Source organism: Pipra filicauda, unplaced genomic scaffold, assembly GCF_003945595.2.
Source record: "Pipra filicauda isolate LSUMZ 115617 unplaced genomic scaffold, ASM394559v2 scaffold54_size4384275_pilon, whole genome shotgun sequence".
NCBI lineage: Eukaryota > Metazoa > Chordata > Aves > Passeriformes > Pipridae > Pipra > Pipra filicauda.
In genome coordinates, this window is record NW_024104698.1 from 3,875,106 (window position 1) to 3,891,065 (window position 15,960).

Below are 15,960 nucleotides of genomic sequence, written 5' to 3' on the forward strand. Positions count from 1 at the left end.
GATCATCTAGTTCCAAACCCCTGCCCTGGACAGGGACACCTTCCACATGACCAGGTTGCTCCAAGCCCCATCCAACCTGGCTTGGTTGTTTGCACTATGGGCAGACTGTGGCTGACAGGCACAAGGGTTGTGAGTCCTCTTTCCTGGGGCTCTTCCAGAGCTCAGAGCACATCCCACCCTTCATCTCCCAGCTCTTATGCCTCCATCAGACCAAACAGTGTCCAGTGGTACCTCATCAGCTCCTCTACAGGTCACGTACCCCAGAGGACAAATTCTGGATTCTTGCCCAAGAGCTATTTCTTCATCCACAAAGAGGATTGTCTGAGGTTTCACGCCTTCAGTGCCTCCTTTAGGCCAGCTGCTGCAGCTTGGCAATAGGGAAAAGGTGGTGAAATGTCAGGATCTATCCACGCGTGCCTGGTTAATTGTTGTAAATTAGCTCGGCCTGTTTATGCACTTGAAGAACCTGAGGCACCACTGGCAAAGTAAGATGGATTGACTTCAGCTAAGCACCTCAGATCTTGATCTCTGGAGGACAAGAGGTGGTCGAGGCTGTTTAATAACTGTTCAACCCCAGTGCTGCTTAGACAACTACCCTGCATTGTGTTTTGGACAATTTATCACGGCGTGTACCTGCGTCAGCAGTTACAATTACCTCTGAGATTTAGTGCACCAGGAAAGGCTCCAATTTCAACAGAGCCACGCCATGCAGCATAGATGGAGAGAAATAGAGATTTTTTTCAGAGTTTTATTGTGTCCTTTCCTGTCTGTGTCCCCCCACATTGCCGAGAGGGATTTTGTCACCTCCTTGAGTATTTTCTCGTGGTAACTTCTCACCACTTCAGATTCTCGGCATTCACTGTGCGAGACCTCACCGACTACCAGCGCTCGTGTGGTTAATGGGTGAGAGAAGGGGAGAGAGCACATCTGAAAGGAATGCAAAGAAACATAAACAATTTTATTAACAAGACCACAAAATTATTTTTTAATATATGCAGCCATTTACAAGGAGCAAACAAACAAACAGAAAAACCCACTGGGGAGACATGGTCGGCGTCAGCGACCACAGAGAGCACACACACATATGGTATGGGCAGGTCTGGGTAGGGTTCCTTTCCTCCAGCCCCTACGAGCATGGTAAGCCTGTGCAGACCTGGCCCTAAGGAGGGGGGGTGCCACGTGCATCCTGCTGCGGTGCCAGGGACGATGCCAGCTGGGTCAGGGCTCGGGCAATGGTGGAGAGGTGGCTGTTCATCGTCCGCAGCTCGGCCAGGATGTCGCTCACGTTTGCCGACGCCTGCTCGGAGCTCGGGGGCATGGCACGGGCAGCTGGTGGTGGGGAAGCAGCCCCCGGAGCACTGTTTCCCATAGGTGCTGCCTGGGGATTCTCATCATGGGAGGGCTGTGGGGGTGGGCTGCTGCAGGGCTTCATGCCTTCCAGGGAGCCTGTTCTTATGGGTGGCTGGTCTTCCTCCTTCCCTTGGATGGTGGCAAGTGTTGCCGAAGCAAGGAAGGGCAGCCAGTTGATGAGATGGGTGGCACCGCTGGGTGGGACTATTGGCAAATAAATTCCAGGGTGCAGGGATGGAGCAGAGGCAGGTGGTGCAGGAAGAGAAGGAAGTCCAGGGAGAACAGTGGCAGCAGAAGTGGATGTTGATGGTGAAATAGGAGGTGGTTTGGGACATAAGGCTGCGACACAGGCAGGTAACGGTGGTGAAAATGATGCAGTACCAGTGTCAGAGGAAGAGCAGGGTGATGCTGGAGCTGTGAAAGGTCCAGGTTCTTCAGAGGTTGGTGGTGAGGTGGCAGCAGGTGGAGCATCAGGTGTGCAAGGATCTGAATCTGTAAGGAAGACACATCATGAGCCTTGATTTACACATACACAGACTGTTGTCTGCTGTCCCCTCAATGGGACCGGGCCTTCTGAAAGGGGGAATTTCATCAGCTGGCAGTGATACTTTCTGTAGGCCAATTAGAAAAGAACAGATGTACTCAAAGACAAGAGTCTATTGTAGGTAAACATGAACTTAATATTATAAAACTAAATTAACTTTCCACCCTTATTCTTCATAAAGCCTGTGGACAGGCCTGAACATTTTTCTGGTTGGCATCTCATAGCTGTGCATTAGCTGGTGAATTCCCTGCTGTGTTTTCCTGGCCAGCCATAGAATGATGGTAATGTCCTAACTGACTCAGATCTCCCCTGGAGATGTGAGGGCTGGATGGTTGCTGCCAGAGGCAAAGTTAATTGCTGCTTTATAGAGGGTCCCAGTTTTCAGCATTTTGATTTGAATAGACAACTAAACACCAGAAAGAGTAAGAGCTACTTGGTGGCTTAAACTCTTCAATAATTTTATTTTTTTTTGTATGTGGAAACATGACTGAGTTTACACAATCAAACTTAGATATATATCCCTACCTAGATCCCTTCATTAGCTTCAGCTATGAAAATCAAATCAAAAAAAGAACAAATAGATAAAAAGAAATTGTTGACACTGGCCATCCCAGCCTGACACCTGTGCTCTCTCGCCAGTAGTTCAGTGGACCTCATCCAATGTCCCCTATGGCCACTAGAAATGTTCTTTCTTGGACTGAATCCATCAGATACAGTCTAGGATGATAGAGCAGCCCCTAGGGGATACACAAAGGCTTGGAGAACCACACTAAGGTCCAAGGTGCTCTACCCACTGTGCCCAGCTGTTAAATACTGTATGGTAAGGATGATCCTATTTCTACAATCATTCTGAAAGCCAGAAATATAATAGGAAATGTTTGCTTTTCAACAGCCTCAAAGATATGCATTGGTGGAATTACTATACCACTCTGTAGATTTTTATTTTAGCGTTGGGAACACATTATACAGGAGGTGGTGAGATGCTACAGGAGTCATCAGTGTAAGACAGATGGATTTTAAAACTACTTCTTCTGCAATTAAGTGCAAATTTTAAGGCACTACTGTGGATACAAAGACACAAATTAATAGATTTATCTAGGTTAAAACAACCTAGAGAAAGCCAAGTACTAAGGTGTTAACACCATACTATTATTATTTCTGGCATCTAAAAAATTTGATGTGAGAAATCCATTTTCATTACTGGCTGGTTTGATATTCCAGATAGCAAACTGAAACTGACTCAAAAACAAAGAAGGCTTCTCCCTGTCATTTCTAACACCAAACCAACTGGACATGCAGCGAGCAAAAGTCCATCTTTGTCCCACATGGGACCACCATGTTGTTCCTAATCAAACACATATGTGGCTTAGAGGGGATTATGACACAAAATTCAGACTGCCTTTAGGTCCCTGAGGTTTTTATGGAAAGTTACTGCAGGTTCCTTGAAACAGTTTCCTTCCTTTGTGTATTGACTTTCTTCCCAATACAAAGTCCTTGCCTTCACAGGCGCTCGATCCCTGTCCAATAGAGGTTGGCTAAGGACGCTGGATGTTGGGTTTCCAAAGTGCTATTGATTTGTCTTTGGTTTTTCAAAACAAAAACAAAAATAAAGCACAGTTCAAATACAGGTTCCTTTTCCATCCAAACCACCAAAGTTTGCAGGGTTGAGATGAAAGGTTCAGGTTTGGCTCCACTGTGGTGTTAACCAGAACAACGTTTATGGTCTGTATATAGCATGGCTAATGCCTGTCCGCACTGCCCAAACAAACCAAATTAAGTGTAACATTTTTCCGTACATTAGAGAGCAGAGAAAGCTTGACAAACCTTGATGTAATCTGGTTTGCTACTGTGAAAAATAACTGTCACAAATGATTCTTAAACGGTCAAAGAGCAAGCGGGGTTAAAATACAAGTAATGGCAACTAATAGAGACAAAAACAGAGGCACAAATCAGGACACCAAAGGCTCCTCCTTTTGGCTGAAATCTTTTCAAATAGCGTGGTTTCCCTATCAGAAACCACAGCTTTGTCATCCCCCTAATGTCCCCTTAAGGTTTACTTATGCCATGCAGCCTTTAAACACAACTTGCTCAGCTTGATCAGGCTCCCATACTTCCATCCAAGAAATTCCACACGGGTGTGTGTAAACCTCACATATCCAGGACATGTGGAAGCTGTTGCACTGCTCAGATCAATGGGAATGTGCACAACTGACATAGAGTACTCTGTGCACCCAGAGCAACTGCTGGTCTGGATGGGGTCTGATCCAACTGCTCAGTTATCTGAAGACCCACACTGATGGTGGAAACTGCAGAATCTCAGCATCACTGAGGTTGAGAGGGATCTCTGGAGACTGCCTAATCACAACCTCTCCTCAAAGAAGTGTCAGCAACTTTTTCTACATGGACAAAATTGCTAGGGCATGTTTGAGAAAGCCCAACAATGTGGGAGTCCTAAACAGGATGAAGCATGAAACAAACAACTTCTGTTGCCTATCACATACAACAGGATGATTCTATTTATTTCCTTCCTCTCTAATTTTGTTTTATTTTTTTTCTCATTGCAACTTGTCACAACTTTAGTGCTTGTCTTTTCACTTTTTTGTACAGCCCTAGCAGAAAGAGAGTCTCAACTGGAGCATCCAGGGGCACTCTCATTACTGGGTGTTCAGTCAACATCTAGACAGAGCTGTAGCTAAGTGGGGTTGGATGGATGCCTGCAGAGAAGAGATGTTGGACACAGGGTGCTCAGACAAGTACAGTGACCTTCACTAAACATATCAACCCACCTGTGCATGGTCATTCAGTGTCCTCCAGTACACCAGTCTACAGAGGCTGGGTAGGTTTTGTAGCATACTCCCACATCCAAAGATTGACTGTTCAAGGCAGGCTTGTAGCTTAGAAGACAAGTTATTTTGCCAGCTAAGGAAGCTAACCCAGGACTCAGAAAACTTGGTTGGGATCAGCTTCATTTAAACAATTGAATTGCAAGTGCTTAGTGAAGAAATTCCACGAAAGCCCTATATTTTCCATGAGCTGTATCTCTCTAAGCAGTCTTGCAGTCACTTCTTTTCTACTGAGAGCATAGGGAGCTTGGCCTCCTTCAGGAGGACTGGGTTAATGAGATGGGATTCAGGTCACAGAATCACAGAATATCCTGAGTTGGAAGGGCCCACGAGGATCACTGAGTCCAAATCCTGGATCTGCATAGGACCACCCCAAAAACCACATCATGTCCCTTGTCCAAGTGCTTCTTGAACTCTGTCAGGCTTGGTGCCACGAACCCTAGGGAGCCTGTTCCAGTGCCCAACCACCCTCTGGGTGAAGAACTTTTTGCTAATATCCAACCTAACCCTCCACTGACACAAATTCATGCCTTTCCCTTGGGTCACCTTTAGCTTTCACAGTCTACAGCATAGTTCTATGTCTTATCTAACTCCCAAGCCTTTCTTCACAGTCAGCACCACCTCTTTTTTGCTAGAATGAGAAATATTTATCCTCTCCTCTTTACTTGGAATAATGTAGGATAACTGACTTGCATGTGGATGTCGTACTGAAAATGCCTACACTGCAAAACAGAACTCCTAAACAAGATGTATGAAAATGAGTGTCCACGTTAGAAACATTCCCTATCCTTCTCATCTACTATGGATCTTCCAAAGGAAAGCCAATGTACATCTTTGTGTTACCTATTTACAAGTAAGAGGGAATAGTTGTCCTGCTCTGTCACCTCCAAGAGGACCTTGGGGTATTAAAAACTCACAGGGCTGTAAATAGTAGGTGTTAAAGTAATGACAGGGAGCAGAGGAGCACCTCCAGGAGAGGATTTCCTGGTATTTGTCCTGCCCATGATGATGGATGTTAACAAAAGATTGATGGTCTGCCCTGTGAGTCTGGTGAAATTGAAGTTACTTTAAATGCATTCATCTGTATGAGAAGAGCACGTATTTCACTTTACAGGCAGTCTTGGCTATCTTAACTGCCTTTGTTTGACTACTGATTTTATCTGTCTTGCAGCCAAATTGCTGCAAACTCTGATTTCTTAGTCTTTTTTCAGCTCACAAGTGAAAGGTCTGTGAAGAAAAAACCTTGAGGGAAAAGCAGAAGCATGACTTTCCATGGACTCAGCTCATCTAACATTAGCCCTTTAGCTGGAATCTAGTTAGAGGCAGTCATCCTAGATCCAGTTGAGAAAGAAGCACCTCTGGGGACAAGCCGGTCCAAGCTATCAGGTCCCTAAGAAGGGTGGGGCATCATGCTCTGAAGTGTCCCTCTCCTCCCAGCACTTCTTGTACGAGAAGTCAACTACCTTAGATAGACAGAGCAACTTCTAAATAGCTACAGTTGTGTGAGCTGGATTCCTCACTTTATGTGTAGATGTAGCAAGTAATTTCATAGAATCACAGAATGGGTCAGGTTGGAAGGGACCACAGTGGGTCATCTGGTCCAACCCCCGTGTTCAAGCAGGGTCATCCCAGAGCACATGGCACAGGATTATGTCCAGATGGTTCTGGAATATCCCTAGTGAGGGGGACTCCACATCCTCTCTGAAAAATCTGTTCCAGTGCTTGGTCACTGCACAGTGAAGAAGTTCTTCCTCATGTTCAGGACGAGCTTCCTATGCATCAGTTTTTGCCTATTGTTGCTTGTCCAATTGCTTGACAGCCTCAACAAGAGCCTGGCTACATCCTCTTGGCATTTGCAATTTCCTATCAAATCAGAATACTAAATGGGTAGTGCTGCCTCTGTGTTCCTGTGGAACACATAAAACCATGGAGATAAGGTTTAAGATGCAAGAGTGTAGAATCTGAGAACCTTAGAGAGCTTCAAGAAATGAGATGGTGGTTGAGAATGTGATAATCTTTCAAGTGGGTCAGGACTGAACAAACAATCTATTTCAACAGTACCAATACTTAATTTATTTAATTCAATAACCAGTACTTAAAAGAGGGAAAGCAACTTTTAATACAGGCAGACAGTGATAGGGCAGTTTTAAACTAAAAGAAAGATTTAGATTAAACATAGGAAGAAATTTTTTTGCTCAGAGCATGGTGAGGCACTGGAACAGGTGGCCCAGAGAAGCTGCCCCATCCCTGGAAGCATTTAAGTCCAGGTCAGATGGGGCTTTGAGCAACCTGGTCTAGTGGACCCCCGCACCTGTGGTAGAAGTATTGGAACTAGATGATCTTTAAGGTCTCTTCCAACCCAAACCCTTCTATGATTCAATGGTAAGGATATTAAGATGTTGAAATGAGTCTCTTCAGTAAGACAGTAACCTGTGGGAGGCCTCTGTGCACTGTCCTTTCTGCTCAGGTCTGTGCAGCTGCTCTGAGCTGTCAGTGTCTGCGTGTGTGCCCGCGGGACCGAGTGCGTGCGCGCTCTCCCACTTCATTTTGCAGCTGCTTCCCAAGAACGTCTAAATATACTCCTGCCTCCGCTTTCTGGTGAGAAGTGAAACTGAAGTCCCAACAGCTTGTGGTAAATGAAAGCCCAAGAGCAGCATGTGCGTCAGTGAGGGCGGTACTGCTTTTGCACGGACAAAATTCGTCTTTGGAATCTGAATCCGAAGCCATCCCTCCTGTGCTGCTCAGGTTTGATTCAGATGGAGTGGCATTGCTTCCCACTGGTGGGCTGAGTCAGGCTTAGAAGGGCTTCAAGCTGTAAATCAATTCTAGAAGGAAATAAATCATCGCTTTGGGCAAAGAGACCACTGGACATTACCCTGGAGTAGGTCTGAACAAAAGCATCAACTTGAGCACTCCAGGACTGATGTTTGCATATGTGTGATTTCAGACTCTTAATTTATGTTTTTTATGAATCCAAACTAGCTCTGAACAGTCGCGTTTGGGTGAGCAACTCAGAAATGCATAGAAAATTCACAAAAACATTAGGCAAACTTATTGTTAATTATTTTGTAGACAAAGCAAATCACATCTGTCCCAGGAACCCACTCTTCTCTGTATAGATGGAAAAATCCTAAAATATCATATATGTCAAGATGCTGCCCTCTTTAATGACAAAAGTGTTTTCATGTAATTAAACATGCCCATTCAAGTCATTTAGTGCAAAATGTTGAATAAAAAAAAATTGATCATAATATCCCAAATTAGCCCTATTCTTACAGTTTTCAAACTCAATTTCACCCATGGCTTCCACAATTAAATAATTTTTTTTTAAAAGGGATTTTGGAAATAATTGGAAATAATTGTAGGTTACTGAAACAATCCTGTAATGGAGCACATGGCAAAGTCTGTTCCAAAGTCCATGAGGTTTTACCAAAAATACACCAACTCTGTCTCTGTGCTGTCAAATTACAAACCTACTGGTTGAGTCACTTCAGTAAGGCTTCTTCCTCTGGCCTCTCATTTTTTAAGTAGATAAATAACAATCCATGAGCTTCTCTGCAGATTTTAATTCACTTAGAAGTTTTTCTGACTTCATAAACTCGTGCATCTCTTTGGAATTTATTTCATTGGTTTTTTTAATTGTGGTCTGTTTTGGGGTCTGTTTCTCTTCTTTCAGGTAAAGTACACCAGGCTTAGCTGGACTGGGCTTTATGTGACTAATCCCATTATGACTCCTGTGGAGTTGTGCTCTTTCAAAATTTCTTGAGTAATAGTCTGTTATGAGTACATACTTATTCCCATGTCATGCGAACAAATTTGTTCTCACAGTTTGTCATGGGCCATCTGCTTTTTCATCTTTGTCCCTGGCTTAATTTCAGTGAGATTTTATTCACTTCCTGACAAAAATGTGCGTTTTTACACTCATTTGGGACCAGATTTTCCAGGAACCTGAGGTCCTTCTTTGACACCTATGGGACAAAGCCAGACTTTTTGAAGTGCTCTGCAGCTCCTGTTATTTCCTAAAACAGAAGAGTCCCTGAGGATGCCTTGACATCTCAGTGTGGAGGAGGAATGGGAAAAGGGGAGGTAGGCACGTTGGAGAGGTAATACTGTTGGGCAGCAGGCAATTCCTCATGACAGTATTCATTGCCTAACACGTTTTTCCCGCTGTGCTCAAAGCACTGAGCAAGTCTCACACTGGCTGCACTTTGTGGGGGCCAGACTGAAACACATGAAAAATGAAATGCCTGGACAGAAGTCCATGATGGAGTTGGGAGCAAAGGCCACTTTCATTTTCCCCATCAACCAACATTGTTAATGCAGCCCTCTGATGTCTCCTTTACCCTACACCTCTATTACTGCAACTTCATAAACTGGGTAAGGCCTTTTCCCTCTCTTTTGCAGCACAGAAATAAGACACAGCAGAAAAATCTGTGGTGCTTAAGGGGCCTGCCAGCCCAACCCTCCTGTGGCCATGCAAGAACATCTCATCTCCACCCACATGTGCTTCATGTGCTTCCTTCATAGCAACTGACTGAGGATGGCAAAGTGGTTGGAGAGACTTTTTATGTTCTAAAATAAGACTGTGAACTACTGGAGAGCCAAAAGAAACAGGAAGAAGAAGAAGAAAGCATTATAATTGTTCAGGGCACTTTGTCCAGATTTTCTTGTACTTTGCCTCTACCAATGTTGCCTCCAAGGAAGTACCAAAAAATCAAAAATAACAGTTATGCTATCATCTGTTGTAGGAAATTTTCCCAGTGTTCCACTAATGAATCAGGTTTTTGGCCCAGGACAGATGTTTACACTATCAACTATCACATTTTATGAAGGCCAACAAATTTGATTTAGGATCAGGATGAAAATGGACTGCAACTGAAAGACGAGCTCATGTGAATTACCCCTTTGAATCTGTCCATTAGCTACACCAAAAGGTTTTTCCTGTTTTGAAACAGACAGCTTTCCCAACACGTGTAATTCTTCTGAGAGTCTTGTTTTCTTTCCCTAATAAGTACTATTGTCTTTCTAAATGTCCCTATTATGTTTTTATTAGCCTTGTAAACATCCCATCATTTTTTATATGTTTCTTTTTCCTGTTTATTTTTTCCTTTTCTTCTTTTTTTCTTTCTTTTTTTTTTTTTATTTTTTTTGTTCTTTGACAAGCTTCTGGCAATTAATTCCTACAGCAATTGGTTTCTCAGATTAGTTTTGCAATGTGTGAGGCAGTATTTCCATTTACACAGCAAATTTTTTATACTAATCAGCCAGGAGCATTTTCTCTAAAACCACCTGTGTCTACTCTTTGTGACTCTCAACAGCACTTCCTGCTACACATGGCACCAGAATAAGTCAGTGATCACATGACATTCAGCAGGTACTAAGAGATACAGAAGAGGTAGGATGTGTCTCTTTTGCCTTTAAACCAAAGGATCATAGAATCATTAAGGTTGGAAAAGACCTCCAACATCAACCATTAACCTAATACTGCCAAGCCCACCCTTAAACCATGTCCCTGAGTGCTACGCCTACACATTTTTGAACACTTCTAGGGATAGTGACTCAACCACTTCCACAGGCAGTCTGTTCCAATGCTTGACAACCCTTTTACTGAAGAAATTTTTCCTAATATCCAATCTAAACCTCCCCTGGCACAACTTGAGGCTGTTTCCTCTTGTCCTATTTGTTACCTGGAAGAAGACGCCAAATCTCACCTGGCTACATCCTCCTTTCAGGAAGCTGTAGAAAGTGAGGAGGCCTCCCCTGAGCCTTCTTTTCTCCAGGCTGAGCCCCTCCCAGCTCCCTCAGCCACTCCTCATCAGATTTGTGCTCCAGACCCTTCCCCAGCTTCATTGCCCTTCTTTGTACCTACTCCAGTATCTCAGGATTAGGCAACTGGGAACATTTATAGAAACAAACCTTGACAGTCCAGACATTTTGGGTTTATTTTTCTTTGCTGGTTTGAGATTAGTTTAATTTCTTAACGTATATGCTCTGAAAATTTCAAAGTAGATTCAGATGTTAATTAACCAAATATAGCTATATTATCCTGCTCTTTTTTTCCAGGAAAAATATGAGACACACCATGCAATCTTATGGTTTTCGTAGCCAGTGAGTCAAGTCTGGAAATTTGGTCCACATGAGTCAATGAGATTTCAGGTTCTACAAAGTGTCCGGCAAGGACCTTGTCAGCCAGCAGTGGACATCTGTTGCCTTACACCATGTGGTTCATCTTGGGCTGACCTGTGCAAAAAACTACATCCAGTCTGAGTTACCCAAACCTCTTCCATTTTATGCTTTTGGATGATTTGTCTCTCTCAAAGGCTTGTCACAGCAGTTCCCTGCTGAAATAGAGGAACTATATATTTTCCTGGGTATTTACCATCTGACTGCCCCAACACAAGGCTTCTGCTAAGTCTTAGAGCCCAGATAAGATTTTTGACCACAGCAGAGCATTGGTCCAATAGTCCTTGTCTTGTACCATTTCTCAAGCTGTGGAAACTCAGTATTTAAACGGGACAGATGATGAAAAAGAGTGTGTGAAGTCTCCTGTCCCATCTAAAGCAGAACCAAGACTGTTGGTCCTCCTTAGTGAGCAACGTTTGGGTGAAACAAAGGCTGATTAGGAGGCCACAATTAGACTAACACAAGAGAGTGTGTCTGCAAGATGAGCTTGGCTGTTGTCCTGCATAAGAGTTTACAGGACAAAACCTGCTTGTCAATCTAAAAGTGGACACCTTGACTATACAGTAAAGAGCCTGTCAGTGATCTGAGGATGACAAGGGAATGATCTTGACTTAAGTATGCAATAAAAGTAGGAACTAATTCATGTAATTGATTAAATTTGCATATATTTCCCAGTACGTTTCATCCCCAGAGGGGTGGTGCTGTTTGTAGGAAAATAATCTTGTAACGAAAAATCCCCTGAAACTGCACAGCCTGAGGTGATTTTTCTCATCTTCATACACCGAGGAACTGCACAGACTATATCTTCCTTGAAGAGTTAATCCGGATGGGAGACAGCCATATCTGAACACCTGAGTTATGCCAGTCTGGACATGAATTATTTCCCTGAATGACCCTACTGCTCCTTTGCTGTTTGTGAACTTTCCCAAGTGTGTCAGGAGATTCGGAGAGGAGGAGGCATATCTGTTTTGGTTTTTCTGGATTTAGATACTCTGGGATGCTTTCCCAATCTCTTGTGTCAGATGTGGGAGAACTGGTTTACTCCAAGGAAAGGCTTTTGGGAAAGTCCTGAAAGGTTCAACTCACTCATGATCAAATCTGGGTCCTAACTGCAAAGTGGGTGAGTGCCAGCCCATGGCCAGACAGGACCCAGGCTGTCTATTCCCTCTTCAGAGCTCCTGGCCTGAACTGAAAACACTTCCCGAGTCTGAAAGAAGTTTTTAATGCATGTGGAGCTGGTACCTTGGAGATGTACCTTTTATCGTCTTTCATTTCAACTGCTCGATATGCCTGGGCAATTGTGGCAGGCATCATGGAAATGCTGTTTTCACAAAGACATTTTGTCTCCAAAAACATTTTCATTTTACACCCAAGTCTAGCCGGAGGTGAATTCTTTTGTTTAATGAAGAGCCACAGCTCCTTTGGAACAAAATGTTCTCCTGTAAGCCGGGTGAGCCGCTGGTTTTATTGACGAACAGTCCTGCAGACCAAGACAATGCTGTACTTCACTACCCCTTTTGAATTACCACTCTGTCATTTCCCAAAGGAGCATGATCGGCCGACCACTAAACTCTGCTTTAAGATCTTATGCCCGATCTAAATGAGACAGAATGAAGCCCTGGAGAGATTTCAACCCTTGCTTTGTTGAAACAACATTGCTTTGTTTGGAATGTATTTGTCTTTGTACTGGGGAATGAAAATGTAACCCAGTGCCCAGTTTTGAAATACATAAATACAACGCTTTTGGTAACGTAGCATATATAGAGACATCCATAGCATATGCTTTTTCTTACGCATCCTTTTTCTTGGAGATCTTCAACCAGTTTTGAAACCATCAAATCTTTAGCTCTGTAACAGCTCAGTGAAGGAGGAACATATCATTTCTGTGTTCCAGGCTGGCATGGTGACCCAGTTAGGAAATCTGTAGCAGACATGAAATGAAATCCAGACCTGTGCTTGCAACAGTAAACTCAGCCTTCCCCTGTATCCAGTTTGATTACACAAGCCAGTAGTCACCCAAATGTTCATGACACCCACTCACAGCTCCAGTCAGTGGTCACCACTATTTGGCTCCCAGGTCTTTCCCGTGCTTTACTTTAATATCCTTAGATTAAGAGCTGAATAGGTCTCAGGATACAATCCAGATCTTTCAACCCTATGGCTGAATCCTCAGCTGGCAACAGTTGGTCAACTGTTTCAGTTGGACTTTTTCCTACCTCTTTTCACAAATTCACTGTTGCTTCAGTGCATCTTGGGGCACAGATTTCACAAACCCTGGTCGTTGCTGTACCATTAACTGAGTATGTTAGTACACCTTGAGTATGTTAGTACACCTTTATGAGCTGTTAACAGCAGTCAGAGAATCTGGAGTGTGATCTATGTGATAAGAACATAAGAGCTGCACCAGGAGTTCCCAAGTCCCTCATCCCTCTACCTACCCACCCTCCCTACTATGTGTCCTCCTGAACGACTAAATGGAGGAGACGTTCACCCACTTGGAGAGCAAACAGACACGTCAGCCCTGCCCAGAGGTGCTCTGTCTCTCTGTCTGAGTCCATGTCCTTTGATCACCATGGGTACCAACTCCTGTCTGATATTTTGGGCTGTACAGGGTGGGCTTGGACACTCACTGGGTGGAGGGAAACACCTCAGCAGGGCAGGAAGGAGTGACTCAGCCACTCCTCACTCTGAGTCAATATTTACCCAGAGGCTCTGGGTTTGGGGGAGGGATGGTCTCTCTCAGGGGTCACATTCCCACCCTCCTGAGTGAGGTGGCTGGAGCCACCAGCCCAAGAGGGTGCTTGCAGCCTTCTCCTGGGAGCATGCCCTCTTTTTATAGGCTGCATTTGGATGCAAACTGGCACGCTGTGGCTATGTCTCTTTTACTTGTTTTTTTTCTAATTGTAGTCTGGAGTTTTCCTTAATGGGACAGAGAAGTCTTTGAGACTGGAAATGTGCTCTTCTCTTTGTTTCTGGTAAGACATAACACTGTCCTCATGGGACCGCACTCCAACAGGGATATTTTAGTTCTGCCTGGCTCAACTTCTTGCTGGCCTGCGGTCTGATTGCTGTTTGTCACTCGGACTGCTGGGGAACAGAGACTGCCCTCACTGCGGCTGCTCTAGTAGACTGGAGCCTTGAATTTGGCTGGGCTTCCCAAGCATTTCCACGAGGCAAATAGTAACACTAATTTCAGCTGGACACTGTATTCCTTGCTTACATTCCTAAAGGGCTGTGTTGTGCTGCTTTTTGCCTTTTCTCCACGTTAAATGCATTGCTAGAATTCACCCCAGGGGTTGTTGTGTCCTGCTGGTGGATGATTATATTCCTCTGCTTGAGAAATTGAAGATGAAAGAGCACTTTGAGATTCCTTTTGATAGATGGAGATACCTTTCTGCCCAGTCCCTGATAGGATATTGTGAAGGTGTTGTCCCATCCTGCAGACCTTGGTCTCATTTACATGGGTGTAAAACAGGAATAATTCCATTGGCATCAGTGTCATTTACATCAGCATAATCATGGGAGAAGGAGAAGAAATAGGCCTGCAGGGATTTTTTGTTTCTTTTGGGGGAACCATGCTGACTGTAAAACCACAGCAAAATTATTTTTAAATGAGAAAAATTTCTTTAAGACAGATCAGCCTCTTAAAAAGAGAGACAAATGGAATGAAATGCTGCAGTTCAGAAAGTCCTGCGGTATTTGGGAAATGGGGCAGTTGCTGTAAAGGGAGGAGTAAACAGCCAAAGCCAGGAGAGTTGCAAAAAGAGAAAGACCCAGAAAATTAAGCTGCTTATGAATTAGATTATTAAAATTTCTCAGAGCACAAGAGATGAGATTGTGGAGGCAAGTTTATTCTCAGCACATGCGTGGAAAAACATAAACCTCAGTAAGAACCACTGAGTAAATCTGAGAAAAAAAAATGACTGTGCCTGGAAATGTTTAGGGTATGGTGTTTGTCAATTAATGAACTGAGAGGCCACCATTTTCAGCTCAGTACACAGCAAAGACATGCACAAACTAAGTCCAAAGAAGGAGATTATTTTCTTTTTTTGCCAGTAAGAGGAATGCAGGGACATTTTGCTCTGTGCTTCATCTGCAATTGATTTTTGTCTTTCATAAAACCCGGTGATTATTGAGAAGAGAAAGTTTGCTTCGAGTGGCTGGGCGAGGGGTCACAATTACTCACACCACCAGGTTCCCATTTGCCTTCAGGTTTGTTGATTTTGACGACAAGCCTTTACCGCTCAGTTTCTCAGTTGTGTCAGCAGCTTCCCCAACAGCCTAGTGATGCTTTTTGTGTTGCACTGTGCAGACAGGGGAGCAGCTCCAGCCAAAAAGCACACATTGATATTGTACTCCCTGCTGTAAGAAACCTCATAGTTTGACTAAGTTTGGATCCAGCCTCATGGTTTGGACTCATCTCTAACAGAAATACACAGATATCTCCAGTAACATATTTTAATGGAAAAAGGAAGTTTTCTAAGGACACAATACATATACCTCATCAGGGAACAGCTCCTCTCTGTGCCAAGAAGCTTCTCTCTATCCTGGAGGAAACACTTGCTTTATGTACAGAACTGCCTTATAAAGGGAAGGGATGGGGATTCTGGCAGTACTGGGAATCTTCAGCAGGAAGAAATACCAAAGGTCATCTGCCTTGTGAAAGGAGGGCTGCTTGATTAATTTTATGGAAAGGAACTGAGCTGTAAAAAGATGGGATTTTGTCTTTAACAAGGACTGCAAGTTGGGAGAGCAGCCAACTGGGGCATCTGTGCTAGCCCAGGACTATTAGGAGACCAAGGTCAGATGGACGACACCACGAATTCAAGGAGAGACAGGCTGGCAAAATGGGGATGTGGAAGAGCCAAGGTGCACCTGCTGAAGTTCATAAATGACTCAACGAGAAAACTCATGTAGGATCCTGACTTAGAAGGGAAAACATTGTCTTGAAAGGAAAAAGCTCCCAACCAACACAAAACCACTGTGTGTCCATCTGTACTTTTGTTCTGTAGACATAATTGAATCATCACAGAGAAAAGA

At 43.8% G+C, this 15,960-nt stretch overlaps 1 protein-coding gene across 1 annotated transcript in view; it reads right to left on the reverse strand.

The window, feature by feature from the left end:
- Nucleotides 1–928: 928 nt before the first annotated feature.
- RUNX2 (RUNX family transcription factor 2) overlaps nt 929–15,960 on the reverse strand; it is a 162,899-nt gene continuing 147,867 nt past the window's right edge. Inside the window, exon 6 of the mRNA XM_027722392.2 lies at nt 929–1,842. Within this exon, the coding sequence (XP_027578193.2) occupies nt 1,160–1,842 (683 nt within the window). The 3' untranslated portion in view covers nt 929–1,159. The remainder of the gene's footprint in view (nt 1,843–15,960) is intronic.